General features: G+C 43.7%; 1 protein-coding gene across 1 annotated transcript in view; it reads right to left on the bottom strand.

The window, feature by feature from the left end:
- Positions 1 to 15,743, bottom strand: part of LOC123990170 (titin-like) — a 172,535-nt gene that overhangs the window by 85,675 nt on the left and 71,117 nt on the right. The window contains 31 exon segments of the mRNA XM_046290780.1: positions 480 to 782; positions 979 to 1,278; positions 1,404 to 1,703; positions 1,811 to 2,116; positions 2,338 to 2,534; positions 2,641 to 2,746; positions 2,857 to 3,156; positions 3,669 to 3,968; positions 4,092 to 4,207; positions 4,331 to 4,517; positions 4,639 to 4,935; positions 5,051 to 5,338; positions 6,880 to 7,001; positions 7,271 to 7,448; positions 7,567 to 7,714; positions 7,847 to 7,998; positions 8,126 to 8,410; positions 8,538 to 8,652; positions 8,781 to 8,968; positions 9,056 to 9,358; positions 9,673 to 9,972; positions 10,088 to 10,357; positions 10,445 to 10,711; positions 10,802 to 10,926; positions 11,024 to 11,432; positions 11,522 to 11,800; positions 11,900 to 12,166; positions 12,312 to 12,578; positions 12,671 to 12,839; positions 12,965 to 13,062; positions 13,161 to 13,427. Coding sequence (XP_046146736.1) covers positions 480 to 782; positions 979 to 1,278; positions 1,404 to 1,703; positions 1,811 to 2,116; positions 2,338 to 2,534; positions 2,641 to 2,746; positions 2,857 to 3,156; positions 3,669 to 3,968; positions 4,092 to 4,207; positions 4,331 to 4,517; positions 4,639 to 4,935; positions 5,051 to 5,338; positions 6,880 to 7,001; positions 7,271 to 7,448; positions 7,567 to 7,714; positions 7,847 to 7,998; positions 8,126 to 8,410; positions 8,538 to 8,652; positions 8,781 to 8,968; positions 9,056 to 9,358; positions 9,673 to 9,972; positions 10,088 to 10,357; positions 10,445 to 10,711; positions 10,802 to 10,926; positions 11,024 to 11,432; positions 11,522 to 11,800; positions 11,900 to 12,166; positions 12,312 to 12,578; positions 12,671 to 12,839; positions 12,965 to 13,062; positions 13,161 to 13,427 — 7,209 coding nt within the window.

Below are 15,743 nucleotides of genomic sequence, written 5' to 3'. Positions count from 1 at the left end.
ATCGATTATAGAAATAGTGACAGGCTAATGCATGTTTTCATGTTAATTTGGATGGAGGGATTTATAGCCTATCAGTCTAATCAAAGTGTAGACAATAGTGTAGACAAGAAAACATCACGCATTCGAGTGTTTAAACTTGTAACGTGGCTGCATGAACTTCTAACTCGGCTGCATGGGATTTGTGAGAAATAAAGTTGCGTGTGGTTTCGTTGCATCCAATGGCAGTTTTCACGACAAGGTAGCACAAGGAGCTGCTTGCGGATTTCACAGCTCTAACACAGTTGTATCTCCGACACCGGCAAAACATGCGCGTGTCGGCTAGCACGGATCTGATAGAATCTAGCACTTGATCTTCCGAATTGGTGTACATCAGACGCCATCAGAGTCCATTTGGAGCGCTTTTCAAGGACCCAAAGGCATTTTACAATACAGAACAAGTAACAAACAAAAATGAAACAATGTCAAAAAAGTAGCCATACCAACGGGAGCAGCGATCCTGGTCAGTGGAGTGCTGCGAGACGGCTCGCTGACTCCAGCAGCGTTCTCAGCGCGAACACGGAACTGATACTCTTTGCCTTCTGTCATATCTTTCACCACATAGGTGAAACCAGGCACCAGGGATGGGTTGATTCTCTGGAATCTATCACCATCCTTCTCAATGCATTCCAGGATGTAGCCAGTGATGGCGCAACCACCGTCAGACACTGGTGGTTTCCAGGTCAGTGTGATAGAGTTGGCGGTTGGATCATGAGCCTCAACATCAATGGGTGGATCTGGTTTCTCTGTAAATAACAAAGCAGGAAAAATAACATCAATAAATTTCTCTGCAATCCATAATCCATGGAGCAGGGAAAGGTTCATACATCCAACACATTATCCTATATAATGTGTTCCTGCTCCTTCAAAAATGGTGGTGAAGAAACTATCAAGCAATTCTAACCAACTGTGAAAAGTTGGAAAGTGCTCCAGAACACTTACGTTTCACTTCCATAGTGATGACAGGGTTGCGGAGCTCCAGGAATGGCCCAGAGCCGACCTTGTTGACAGCCTTGACCCGGAAGTGATATTCTTCGTTCAGCTTGAGATCGTTGACCTGGTAGGTCAGGATGTTTTCTCCTGACATCAGAGGCCTGAAAGTCTTATTAGAAGCCCCTCTACGCTCCAGAACGTAGTGGAGAATTGGAGTACCACCATCACTCTCTGGAGCCTCCCATGTCAGCTTGCAGGAGTTCTTAGTGATCTCATCTGCATTGATGTCCTTGCATTGGCCGGGCAGACCTGTGAATATAACGCAGAATATGCTATACAGTCTGTTTTCTGCATTTGAAGTAAAAAATATCTTGACTTAACACCAAATATTTTCACACTGAAGAATTCAAGTGAATACTATACGTGAATCTTACCAATAACTTTAACGTTGACGATTCTGGTGGCTGTTCCAATCGCATTCTCCAGAGTGACGGAGTATTCTCCAGCATCATCATGCACACACTTCATCACTTCCAGGTGAACACTGTTGAGCTCACAAGTCATCAACCGTCTGTCGTCATTCTGTAACTTTGTGTCAGAGGCAGTATCTGTGTGGATGATTTTGCTCCAGACCATCTCTGGTTTGGGGACGGCATTGTATGGGATGTTGATATGCAGCTTGTCACCCTCAACCACCACAATGTCTAGGGCCTCCATATCCATAGTAGGAATACCTGAGAGAGTGGATAAAGAGATGTATATGTTACTTCCCATTTATTTTCAATAAGTGGCATAAGATTTATTTCCATTTGCCACTTTGGGTTATGGTAAGTATGCTTACTGTCTGGATCCTTGGCAAAGACCTTCTCAGAAATGGCAGAAGGATCGCTGACACCAACAGAGTTGATGGCACGGACTCTCAGGACATATTGTTTCTCTGGCTTGATGCTTTCCTCTGCTTTGTATTTGAGCTCCTTGACTGGGCGAGTGTTGATTCTCATCCACTTCTCAGCTTTAGCCTCTCGGAGCTCAACATGGTATCCTGTGATGGGGCTACCTCCATTCTTCAATGGTACCTTCCAGGTAATGTTGATATGCTCTCTACTGGCATCAACTATGACCAAGTCAACAGGAGGAGATGGTGGACCTGGGAAGAAGAAAAAACACATTATTCACATTGGTTGCCTTTGAAAAGTAGTGGAAGGCACTCTACCAATGGAAGAAGAGGTGTCTCGTGGGGTTTGAGCGAGAGTTGCACCTTTTCCTTCCTAATATTGATTGCCTTTGCCATGCCAAGACAAAGTTATATTAAATAATCATACTACAGTATAATATGAATATACATTGAGAATGTAACAGACAACTCACTTGTAGCATCCTCAATGGTGACTACTTCTGTTGGTTCACTAGGGTGTCCAACACCAGCCTCATTCTCAGCACGGACCTGGAACTGAACCTCAGATCCCTCATCCACGTCTGTGACTTTGTAGGTGCACAGAGCGTCAGGGGTCTTTCCAGACTTCACCCAGCGGGTTCCAAGTTTCTCTTTCTTCTCAATGACATACCTAAAAAGCAAATGGTATGTATTATTTTAAAACGGTTTAAAATGACTTTAATACAAATACTGTCATGACAAACATATAGACAATTACAAGTTTGTTATTCACTTACTTTGTAATGGGTCTCCCACCATCACTCTTTGGAGCTTCCCATTTCAGTTCAACATGTCTCTTGGACACCTCCACAATAGTCAAGGCATAGGGTGGCCCAGGAGTGGCTGGAAAGAAAAAGATGAAAGCAAAGTTCATACGTTGTAAGAACTACTCCACTGACTTTAACTCTCCATTAACAACAGAATGACTGAAGCAGGAGCGGATAGAAACGTACTGAAAGTATCTTTAGCTAGAACAGAGTCTTCCAGTTCACAGTAATCACTCTGTCCGACTGCGTTCTCAGCAGCCACACGGAACACATAGAGAGAGCCCTCATTCAGTGGAGTGACAGTGTACTTCAGCTCCTTCACAGTGGTGTCCACCGCAGTCCAGGTCTTACGCCTGACATCCCTCTTCTCAACAACGTAGTTGGTGATTGGAGAGCCACCGTCGTTGTCAGGAGCCTGCCACTTCAGCTCAGCGTTGATCTTTGTGATGTTGGCCACCTCAAGCCATTGAGGAGGTGATGGAGGATCTGTTGAATAGAAAAGGCAAAATTAAGCTCATATAATTTCCAATTCCAAATAGTCATCCAACTGGTATTGTCTCTCAAAGCCAGGGATCATCAACTGGATTCAGCTGAGGGACAATTTTTTGTTGAGCAGATGGTCAAGGGGCCGGAACATAATTACAAATCATTTGTAGACTGCAATGTGACCGCAAGAAGACCAAACATATATAATATTTCACAAAAACATAAGAATTTCAAATCTTGCTTACATTTGTATACGATCACATATACCTCTATATTATGCATGGGAATACTTTGGAACAGATTTCCAAGATTCAAATCACTTGGAGCTGATTTGCTGGTGTTTTTACAGTCTATTATGTACAACAATAAAAATATTAAACATTTATAAACTTTATTTTTTCATCAAGCTTGGGGGGCCAAATAAAATCACCCACAATCAAATTTGGCCAGCGAGCCGCCAGTTGGGGATCCCTGCTCTCAGCCTAATTGTCGGAGTTAGCATAATGACTTACAGAGTCTTTCCTTGCAGACCACAGGATCGCTTGGGTCACTGGGCTCACTCTCTCCTGCGCAGTTGACAGCCTTGATTCTGAATGAGTACTCCTGTTTCTCCATCAAACCCTTCAGGAAGTGCTCAGTCTGGGGCACGTCCTCTGCTGCTCTGATCCATGCTTCGGTACCAGTCTTCAGGAACTCAATGATGTAACCCTCGATCTTGGCACCGCCGTCGTGCTCTGGCCTGGTCCATTGCAGGGAGGCAGATGTCTTAGCTATTTCTCTGATGAAGGGTTTGCCAGGAGCCCATGGAGGATCTGGAAAACAAGTAACATGACAGGTTTATGACAGGTGTTATTTTGCTGATGATACTTGTTTTCTTTAAATGATATAGCTATCTGAAAATAATTTAACAAAATGATCAATATAACACAGCATACCAATTGGATCCTTGACCAAGACTGGATCAGTCTCAGTGCTTGGTTTTCCTGGTCCTGCAAGATTCTCAGCCAAGACACGGAACTTGTACTTCTTCTTGGTAGGCAGGCCCTTCACCCTGAAATTAATATATAGACATATTTGATACGACTGTGGATATACACATACAAAATGACAAAATGTAAAATAATAGTTAACTATAGTATAGTGTAATTATAGAACCTAAACAGGCCAACTGTACCTAAAGGTGATGTCCTTGATGGGCAGCTTGTTGCATCTGATCCATTTGTCATTTTCTGGGTCGAACCTCTCGATCCAGTACCCAGTGATAGGACTGCCACCATCCTCATCAGGCTCGTACCATGTCAGAGTCAGAGAGTCCTTAGCAATATCAGAAGGCTGCAATCTGGATGGAGCACCAGGAGGATCTAAAAGACAACAGCAACACATATATAATGCAATACTAGAACAGAGGACTATGTTTAATGAGTTTCAGTGTATAAAGTATATTACAGTGACAACATAAATATAAGATAGTAAATAACGTACCAAAGGAGTATTTGGCGATGATTGGCACATGCTCATTAGGGGCGCCGATGCCGTACTGGTTCTCAGCCTGTACTCTGAAGACGTATTCCTTTTCAGGGGTGAGTTTGGTGGCATTGAAAGTGGTTTGTTTCACAGTGGATGACAGTTTAGTCCACTCCTCTTTGTCGAAGGGTCTAAGCTCCACAATGTAGTTGGTGACGACAGAACCTCCATCGTCTCTGGGAGGGTTCCAGGCCAGGTAGCAGGAGTGGTTGGTGATCTCAGAAATATCAAACGCAGCTGGAGGACCAGGCTTATCTGTAGGGTGACATTTAAATATTGTTATAAACATGAAAAATGTGTTGTTCCAAAGTTTTTAATGGACATTTATTGACATTGACATTGACATTTAGGGGTAAGAAATATATTGTACCAAGAATGTTGACATCAACAGTTGCGGTAGCACGACCACTGCTGTTGACTGCCTCAATGATGTAGGTAGATGTGTCTTCTCTGACAGTTTTGGCGATAGACAAAGTGGAGTTTCCCGTCTTGGTATCGATGGTGATGCGATCATCTCCCTTCAGGACCAGGTCAGCCTTGGTCCATTTTACCTTGGGTTCGGGCTTTCCGACAATATCAGCTGGAAGCTCAATCTTGGTTCCGGCTCTGGCGGTCAAACCAGCCAGCAACTTCACGTCCAGTTGAATTTCTGGAGGCTCTGTTGGGATCAATTGGAAACAGTGACATTTCTGCAACAAACCAATGAGAGTTTAACTCAGGGCACGTGTCTTTAGGATTCAGAAAAGAGCTATGTAAATCCTATGTATTATTATCATGATTATATACATTACCTATACATTAACACCATTATCCCAGAAACCCTAGACCCACTCCAATTTGCATACCGCCCCAACAGATCCACAGATGATGCTATCTGTATTGCACTCCACACTGCTCTTTCCCACCTGGACAAAAGGAACACCTATGTGAGAATGCTATTCATAGACTACAGCTCAGCGTTCAACACCATAGTGCCCTCAAAGCTCATCAATAAGCTAAGGACCCTGGGACTAAACACCTCCCTCTGTAACTGGATCCTGGACTTCCTGACAGGCTGCCCCCAGGTAGTAAGGGTAGGTAACACCACATCCGCCACACTGATCCTCAACACAGGGGCCCCTCAGGGGTTCGTGATCAGCCCCCTCCTGTACTCCCTGTTCACTCCTGAACCCACAGCCAGGCACGACTCCAACACCATCATTAAGTTTGTTGATGACACAACACTGACAACGACGAGACAGCCTATAGGGAGGAGGTCAGAGACCTGGCCGTGTGGTACCAGGAAAACAACCTCTCCAATAACGTAATCAAGACAAAGGAGATGATTGTGGACTACAGGGAAAAGAGGACAGGGCACGCCCCCATTCTCATCGACGGGAGCAGGTTGAGAGCTTCAAGTTCCTTGGTGTCCGCATCACCCAACAAGGTCCATGCACACCAAGACAGTCGTGAAGAGGGCACGACAAAACCTATTCCCCCTCAGGAGGCTGACATTTTTTTGCATGGGTCCTCAGATCCTCAAAAGGTTCTATAGCTACACCATCAAGAGCATCCTGACGGGTTGCATCACTGCCTGGTATGGCAACTGCTCGGCCTCCGATGGCAAGGCACTACAGAGGGTAGTGTGAATGGCCCAGTACATCTGGCAAAGTTCTCTGCCATCCAGGACCTCTATACCAGGCGGTGTCAGAGGAAGGCCCTAAAATTGTCAAAGACACCTGTCACCCTAGTCATAGACTGTTCTCTCTGCTATCGGAGCGCCAAGTCTAGGTCCAAGAGGCTTCTAAACAGTTTCTACCCCCAAGTCATAAGGCTTCTGAACACCTAATCAAATGGCTACCCAGACTATTTGCATTGTCCCCCCTCCCCACTCCCCTCTTTTACAGCGCTGCTACTCTCTGTTGTTATCATCTATGCATAGTCACTTTAGTAACTCTACCCACATGTACATATTACCTCAAATAACCGGTGCCCCCGCACATCGACTCTGTACCGGTTCCCCCTGTATATAGTCTCGCTATTGTTATTTTACTTCTGCTCTTTAATTACTTGTTACTTTGATTTCTTATCTGTATTTTGTTTTAACTGCATTGTTGGTTAGGGGCTCGTAAGTAAGCATTTCACTATAAGTAAGCATTTCACTATACACCTGTTGTATTCGGCGCATGTGACTAATACAATTTGATTTGATTTGATTACCTTTAGGATCAACAGCCAGGATCTCATCTGTAGCCCTGCAGGGTTTGCCTGCTCCCAGCCTGTTGATGGCCCTCACACGGTAGGCATACCACTGTCCCTCAATCAGACCTGTCACCTGGAATCTAAAGGGAACCAACAATCTGGTTAAACTTAGAAAATAATTATTCTCCCTTTCATTGTGAATAGAACATGATCAACTGTCAGTTTTAGTATTATTTAGTCACTGAAAAGTTTCAGCATGGGGTTTGATCAATTGCAAATTAAATACTACTTCTGAAAGAATGCTAAACTATCAGGAAATGCACCACTATCCAAAAATGTAAATCTGATTGAACCTCAGGCGGTGTACAACACTAATTTAGAGTAACAATGATAGAGATTAGGATCTTACTTCAGCTCAGGCAGTGGGTCTCCACATGGCTCCCACTTGTCTGTGCCACGCTGGCATTTGTCTACAACGTAGCTCTTGATTGAAGCTCCGCCGTCGTACTTGGGTGGCTCCCAGTACAGGAAGATGCCCTTTCCTGACTTGTCTCTCCATTTCAGGTTCTCAGGTGGATCCGGCACAGCTTGGAATAAACACATGGTTTACATTTTCAGATCGTGGTAGAACTTGTGTATGATTTAGTTGAAGTGTACAAATAAATATGTTACTGTAATCAGTTTCTGAGAAGGGTAAGTACTCACTGGCAGGCGAGGACACATTGACTGGCTCGTCAATGTAGGCAGGCTCTCCTGGGCCACACTTGTTGATTGCAGTAACACTGAACAAATACTCTTTGCCTTCAATGACATCTGCCACAGTGAACTCCAGGTCCTGTACACCCATGCAAACCTGAAAAGCAATCACAATATAAATTAGTATTAGGATGAATGGGGAGCATATACATATAGACACATTTATTCCTTAGCGGTTATGGTTATAGGAACATGAATTTGTCATTCAAAGTGTACTCATAAGATATACCTTGACCCAGGTCTTGCGGGACACTTCCTTCTTTTCAATTTGGTAGCCAATAACTGGGCTTCCTCCATCATGCTCTGGTGCCTCCCACATCAGGTGGACATGGTGTCTTGTCACCTCAGAAACCTTGAAGTCTTTGGGTGCACTTGGTGATGCTAAACACAAATTGCAAATAATGAGCAAATACTGCCAGTACTACTACACGGTGAGAGGGCTGTAACATATTAATTAAGTTGGTAACATGAAGACTAGTTGTTTTTTCATCACAAGGGTATAACTTACCAATAACATTGACTTCAATCTCTCCAAAGGCACTGGTCACATCATTCTCCAGGTGCAGAGTGTATGTGCCTTTGTCTGGACGCACACTTGGAGCCACTGTCAGTTCTGTGTAGGTGCTCCTTGTAACCATGGACACACGGTCACCAGCAGTGAGCTCTTTATCACCACAGCTCCACTTGGCGGTGGGTGTGGGATATCCAAGAAGAGGGACGCGGATAACAAGTGGATGAGGAACAATGACCTCCAGGCCATCCTTAAATCCACTGAGATCCATGGAAGGTCCAACTAAAATGAAAAAAAAACAACATTATGTTTACAACCAAATTAAATATTTGCATTTTGTATTTATATTTAAAAAAATGTTCTAGTATCTATTTTCTCTGTTTTAAGTTAACGTTGAATAACAACACACCATGACAATCGTCTGCCAAGAGAGGTCCAAGCTTATCAGCTGGATCTGAAACTCCGGCTGCGTTCTCTGCACACACTCTGTAGTGGTACTGCATCCCCTGCTTCAGTCCAGATACCTAGGACAACAACACAAGTCAATCAGTACAATGTAATGAGGGAGGGGAATCAATACAAATGACAGTACAAATTGAACAAACTGGCAACAAGCATATTTCACTGCTTGAAAAAAGAAAGTGGCAATTACCTTGTAGTTAAGGTCCTGACAGAGCCTGGCATTGCATCTGAGCCACTTGTCTGTTCCATCCTCACACTTATGAATAATATAACCAGTGATCATGCTTCCTCCATTGCTGGCAGGGGTCTCCCATGTCAGCTGGACAGAGTTCTTTGTCTGGTCAGTGTAGTTGAAGTTCAATGGTGGGCTTGGTTTCTCTGTAATAGATTTGAAAGTGTTCAACTGTTGTCTATGCCACATAAACATTGGGGTCAGTTGGTCAAAACAACATTATCTTGACTCACCAATGGGGTCCATGATCTTAACTGGATCGGTGGCAGCACTTGGTTTGCCAATGCCAGCCTTGTTTTCGGCTTTGACACGGAAGATGTATTCCTTGTTCTCAACGACATCAGTGAGAGTGGCTGTGCGGTCCAGAGCCTTGGCGATCATAGCTACCTCCCAGCTCACAGAGGTTCTGTCACGGAACTCAATGATGTAGGAGGTGATCTCAGATCCGCCATCAGACTTTGGTTTTTCCCAGGAGACTGTGGCTCCAAACCTGTTCACGATGCCAACCACAACGTCCTCAGGTGCCTCTGGCACATCTGAAGTAAAAACAGAGAGAAAGATTTTTAAAGATTATTATTTGTTTTGCTTTTCTTTCACCCCCCTTTTCTCCCCAATTTCATGGTATCCAATTGTTAGTTGTTACTGTCTTGTCTCATAGCTACAACTCCCATACGGGCTCAGGAGAGATGAAGGTTGAGAGCCATGCGTGCCTTAGACCACTGCACCACCCGGGAGGCCCTATTTGTTTAGCTTTTGATGCTATAATGGTCATAGGACATCACAGTACAGTTGTACTTAGTATTGGGAAAATTCATGCATTTGTGTTCTACAGTAGTCAAGTATTGCTTACCAAACTTATTCTTGGCCTGGACAGCTTCGTCTGTCTCCACAGTGGGTCCAGTGCCCACTCTGTTGCGAGCACATACTCTGAAGAGGTACTTGTTGTCCCTCTGGAGACCGCTAACAGAGTATTCTGGAGCGTCAGCACGGTCAGTGGCAAGGGTCCATGTCTTGCGCTTGATATCACGCCTCTCCACCACATATGCAATGATCTTGCTGCCACCATCACTCTCTGGCTCTTCCCAGGCCAGGCTGACCTCGCCGTCGGCGGTGTCAACCACTTTGAGGTTCTTCACAGGTCCAGGGACATCTGGAGATCACAAAAACATTAATGACCAACTTTTCAAGCATCCTGAACTATCTTACTACTGTAATCCATTAGATGATTTTCAAAAAGAGTAGAACCATGACAGTCCTAGACTTACCAATAACATCCAGATTGATGAATGCCTCTCCCTGTCCATGTTTGTTCTTGATGACAATCTTGTACCTGCCCTGATCTGTCTTTTTGGGGCTCTTCAGCCTGTATTCTGTCTTGTCTGCGGAGGTGTCAATGTTCTGCACAGGCAGGCTAACTATGTCGAAGAACCACTCAGCCTCTGCACGAGGATAGGCATCGTAGGGGATCGCCATGACAAAAGGCTTTCCAGCGTCTGTGACCAGGTTTTGATCAGTTGTCTTGATCTTTGGCACAGCTGTGATGGAAAATGACAAGTGTGAATACAAAACAACCGTTTATACTGAGAAGTGTTCAAGAGTTCAGGATGGTGACTCTGACATACCTGCCAGTTCCAGCTTGGCTCTGGCATCCTTCTCCTTGGCAACGACTCTGTACTCTCCTTGGTCCCGAGGCCTGACCTCACACACCTGGAGTCTGTGGACCTTGCCCTCGCTCATCATCTGGTACTTGTCACCCTGGACGATGATCATGTTGTTCCTCATCCATTTGACCTCAACTCTGTCTTTGTTGAGCTCCACCTCAAACACAATATCTGAGCCTGGAGGCTCAAACACATCCTGAGGTGGTCTGACGATCTCAACTGGTGTCTCTGTGAGAAAGAACAACATAATACATCAGGATAACGAATCTCCCAAAGCGTGATTGTGTATTAGAAACCATTAGAAAATGAACAACTTACCTTCAACAAAGAGGCGGGCCCTGGATCGCCTGTCTTCCACGCCACAGGCATATTCACACTCATCGTCTGGTCTGCACTTCTTGATCTTGAGTTTGCAAATCCTGCCATCTTTCTCAAATGAGTATCTGTCAAAACACAAGCAAGACAACTTTTTCAGACCTTTCTATTCAATACTCATAACGTTATCAACACACAACCATTCAATCAATGGGAAATTTGTACCTGGGTCCCTCTCTGATCTCACGACCATTCCTGTACCATTTAACAACAGCCTTCTCTTTAGACAGCTTGCAAGAAAACTCAGCATCCTCAAACTCAGTGATGGTCTGGTCTTTGAGTGGTGTGGAGAAGTCAGTGGGAGCTTCGTTGAGGATCAGCTCAGCAGTGCACTTGTCATCACCAGCCATGGCGGTGTATTCACCCTCATCATCCATGACACAGTCCTTGATGGTCAGTGTGTGCTTATCTTTCTCCACACGGTACAGGATTCGTTTGCTCATGGTGATCTCCTGACCAGCCTTCATCCATTTGATGGTGATATCAGGTCTGTTCACCTTGCAAGTGAAGCTGATGGTCTTCTTCTCTTGTGTCTCACAGTCCTCAAGAGGCTCAATAATCTTGAGCTTCTCCTCTGTGAATTCACATGATAGACAAGTTAGTTCCTCAATAACATCCTACAGTATTTGTATCCAGCAAAATTAAATAAGTTACTGTATTTACCTTGTACTTTGGCATTGGCATCGCTCTTGGCATGTTCACCACGATGATTTGTCAATGTAATAGTATACGTGGCTTCATCTGCCTTCTGAGCACCCTTGATCCTCAGAGAGAACACGTTGTCTTTCTGGATCATGACAAACTTGCTGCTCTCAAACATGGTCTCCTCGTTCTTCAGCCACTTAGCTTTAGCTCCCTCAGTGTTCACCTCACAGTTGAAAATGATCTCCTGTCCTTCCTTCACTTGCATATCCTTGATGGGTGTGATGATTCTGAGTTTCTCTGTTGAGAAAAAAAAACAGTGTCAGCATAACTATAGTTTTCTATTAGACACAGAAGACAGCAATAAACAAATTATGCAGTATTTGTACAAGTACCCACCAATGACAAACAAGTCAGCTGAGGCTTTGGTAGTCCCAATGAAGGCGACATAGCCTCCTTCATCATGTGGTGTACAATTCTTCACTATCAGTGCTCTTCTCTTGCCATCACAGACAACGTCATACTTATCTCCGGATACAATCTCATTGTCACCCTTGAGCCATTTGACTTCATAGGTGTCTTTAGAGACTGAGCAGACAAATTCAGCCTTTTCTCCCTCAACCACCTCAAGACTCTGAGGCCTGGCAATGAACTCCGCAGCCAGTTCTAGAAGAACAAAAAAGCAAGATGAGTGGAGATGCATATAATTTGTATCAGCAGATTAACCTGCACTCAAACATATGCACATCATTTATATAATTTTTAAGAATGTATATGTTTTCAATTTACAGCTCATATCTGATGTCTTTACCATTCAGTGTTAATGTTGCAGATGTCTTGGCGTTATGCAGTCTGCAGTTAAACTCTCCAGCGTCCTCCATCTTGAGATCTTGAATAATGAAGATTCTCTTCCTTCCATCCGTGACCTGTTCATATCTTCCTCCTTCTGGCAGTTCCTGGTCTCCCTTCCACCAGGTGACCTCAGCGCTGGCCTTCGACACTTCACAAATCATCTTCACACTGTCTGTTTCTGTTCCCTCCACATTAGACAGGTTCTTGGTAAACTTAGCCTCTTCCTCTGCAAGGAGAAGATATTGTAATCAGTCAAATATGTGGTTGATGGTATAGATATGAATCTCGTAGTAACTGAGAATGAAAACAAAGCCTTACCAATAACTGTCAGCATGCCAGAGGACTTGGAGGTCTTAGCGTCACATTCGTACTCTGCTTCATCATCGAAGACTGTCTTGGTGACCACAAGGATACGCTTGACACCATTGGCAATGATCTCGTATTTCTTTCCCTTTCTGATCTCGCTGCCGTCCTTGTACCATTTGACCTGTTTGAACAGACAACAATATATCATCAGAATTCTTGTGCGTGTAAACCAATGATAATTGATTCCTCTGTTTTCATTTAGGTAGAGCTGATTATTTTAAAGTATTTTCATTTATAATCACTTACCTTGGCATTCTCACGAGACACCTCACACTCAAATCTGGCAGATTCCTTTTCTTTGACCTCAACATCATGGAGTGGCTTAGAGAACTCAACATGTGGAGCTGTAAGCAAAAATCTATATTATATACTCTCTAAAACTCTGCTTGCGAATTCTGTTCATTTGCAATATTTATTTTTGTTGAATCATTATTTTACTTACGTTCAACATTCAGGAAAGCAGAGGTTTTGAATTCTTTAGCATCACATGTATATGTCTTTGAGTCATCTAGAGTACAGCCATGAATGATGAGTCTTCTCTTTCGGCCATCAACAATAAGGTCATATTTCTTCGTTTTGCGGATCTCCTGTGTGTCTCTGAACCACCTGACCTCAGCGTTTTCCCTGGAGACTTCACACTCCAATGAAGCAGTGGCCTCTTCCTCAACTGTCTGGTCCTCCAGAGGTTTGGTAAACTCAACTGGTGGCTCTGTGAAGCAGGAGACCATTATATTAGTTGCAATATAGATATACAGTGCCCTCAGAAAGTATTCATACTCCTTTACTTATTGTTGTGTTATAAACTGAATTCAAAAATGGATTAAATATGTTTTTCTCACCCATCTACACCCAATACCCCATTATGACAAAGTGAAAACATGTTTTTAGAATTCTTTGCAAATGTATTGAAAATAAAATACAGAAATATCTCATTTACATAAGTATTCACACATTTGGCCGTGATTACAGCTTTTCTTTCTGGGAAAGTCTCTAAGAGCTTTGCACACCTCGATTGTACACTATTTGCACATTATTATTTTTTTAAATTCCTCAAACTCTGTCAAGTTGGTTGTTGATTATTGGTAGACAGCCATTTTCAAGTCTTACCATAGATTTTCAAGCCAATTTAAGTCAGAACTGTAACTAGGCCACTCAGGAACATTCAATGTCATCTTGGTAAGCAACTCCCGTGTATATTTGGCCTTGTGTTTTAGTCTATTGTAATGCCGAAAGGTGAATTTGTCTCCCAGTGTCTGTTGGAAAGCAGACTGAGCCAGGTTTTCCTCTAGGATTTTGCCTGTGCTTAGCTCTATTCCTTTTTATCCTGAAAAGCTCCCTAGTCCTTGCTGATGACAAGCATACCCATACCATGATGCAGCCACCACCATGCTTGAAAATATGAAGAGTGGTACTCAGTTATGTGTTGTGTTGGATCGGCCCCAAACATAACGTGTTGTATTCATGACATAAAGTGTATTTCTTTGCCACATTTTTTGCAGTTTTACTTTAGTGCCTTGTTGCATGTTTTGGAATATTTATATTCTGTACAGGATTCCTTCTTTTCATTCTGACATTTAGGTTAGTATTGTGGAGTAACTACAATGTTGTTGATCCATCTTCAATTTTCTCCTATCACAGCCATTAAACTCTGTTTTAAAGTCACCATTGGCCTCATGGTGAAATCCATAAGCGGTTTCCTTCCTCTCCGGCAACTGAGTGAGAAAGGACGCCTGTATCTGTGTAGTGACTGGGTATATTGATACACCATGCAAAGTGTAATTCAATGTCAGATTTTTTATTTTGACCCATTTACCAATAGGTATCCTTCCATGCATCACGCCCTGATCTGGTTCACCTGTCTTTGTGCTTGTCTCCACCCCCTTCAGGTGTCGCCCATCTTCCCCATTATCCCCTGTGTATTTATACCTGTGTTTTCTGTCTGTCAGTGCCAGTTCGTCTTGTTTGTCAAGCATTCCAGCGTTTTGTCCTGTCAGTTCCTGTCTTTTCCCAGCATCTCTATTTCTCGCCCTCCTGGTTAGTGACCCTTGCCCGTCCTGACCCTGAACCCACTCGCCTGACCACTCTGCCTGCCCCTGAGCCTGCCTGCCGTCCGGTACCTCTGCCCCTATCTGGATTTCTGAACTCTCCCTGACCTGACCCTGAGCGTGCCTGCCGTCCGGTACCTCTGCCCATATCTGGATTTCCAAACTCTCCCTGACCTGACCCTGAGCGTGCCTGCCGTCCGGTACCTCTGCCCATATCTGGATTTCCAAACTCTCCCTGACCTGACCCTGAGCCTGCCTGCCGCCTTGTACCTTTGCCTCTGTTTGCTGCAATTAACATTGTAACTTCGACAAGGTCTGCACTTGGGTGCTACCTGATTGCTGATACTTTCTGATTCCTGATACTTTGCGATACATTGGAAAACCTCCCTGGTCTTTGTGATTGAATCTGTGTTTGAAATTCAATGCTCAAGTGAGGGACCTTACAGATAATTGTATGTGTGGGGTACAGAGATGCGGTAGTCATTAAAAAAGAATGTTACACTATTATTGCACACAGAGTGAGTTCATAAAACTTATTATGTGACATGTTAAGCACATTTTTACTCCTGAACTTATTTAGGCTAGCCATAACAAAGGGGTTGAATACTTATTAACTTAAGACATTTCAGCTTTTCATTTTGAATTAATTTGTAATGATTTTGAAAAAATATAATTCCACTTTGACATTATGGTGTATTGTGTGTAGGCCAGTGACACAACATCTCAATTTAAAACATTTTAAATTCAGTCTGTAACTGTCACGGATCCCTCCGGAACTATCATCACTCACACCTGTCCCCTATTCCCACTGATTAGTATTTGTATATATGTGCCCTTTGGTTTCCATGGTCTTGTCAATTATTGTTACAATGTCCGTTGGTGTGTCTGAGTATCTGTGCTGTGTGTTTTGGGCCTTCGTGCCCTTGTGGATTGCGCAGATGATTCCATGTGTAGTCCCGTGTGTTAATCATCATGTGCGC

The sequence above is a fragment of the Oncorhynchus gorbuscha genome, linkage group LG01, assembly GCF_021184085.1.
Source record: "Oncorhynchus gorbuscha isolate QuinsamMale2020 ecotype Even-year linkage group LG01, OgorEven_v1.0, whole genome shotgun sequence".
In the NCBI taxonomy this organism is placed as follows: Eukaryota; Metazoa; Chordata; class Actinopteri; order Salmoniformes; family Salmonidae; genus Oncorhynchus; species Oncorhynchus gorbuscha.
This window is presented reverse-complemented; position numbering and strand designations above follow the sequence as displayed.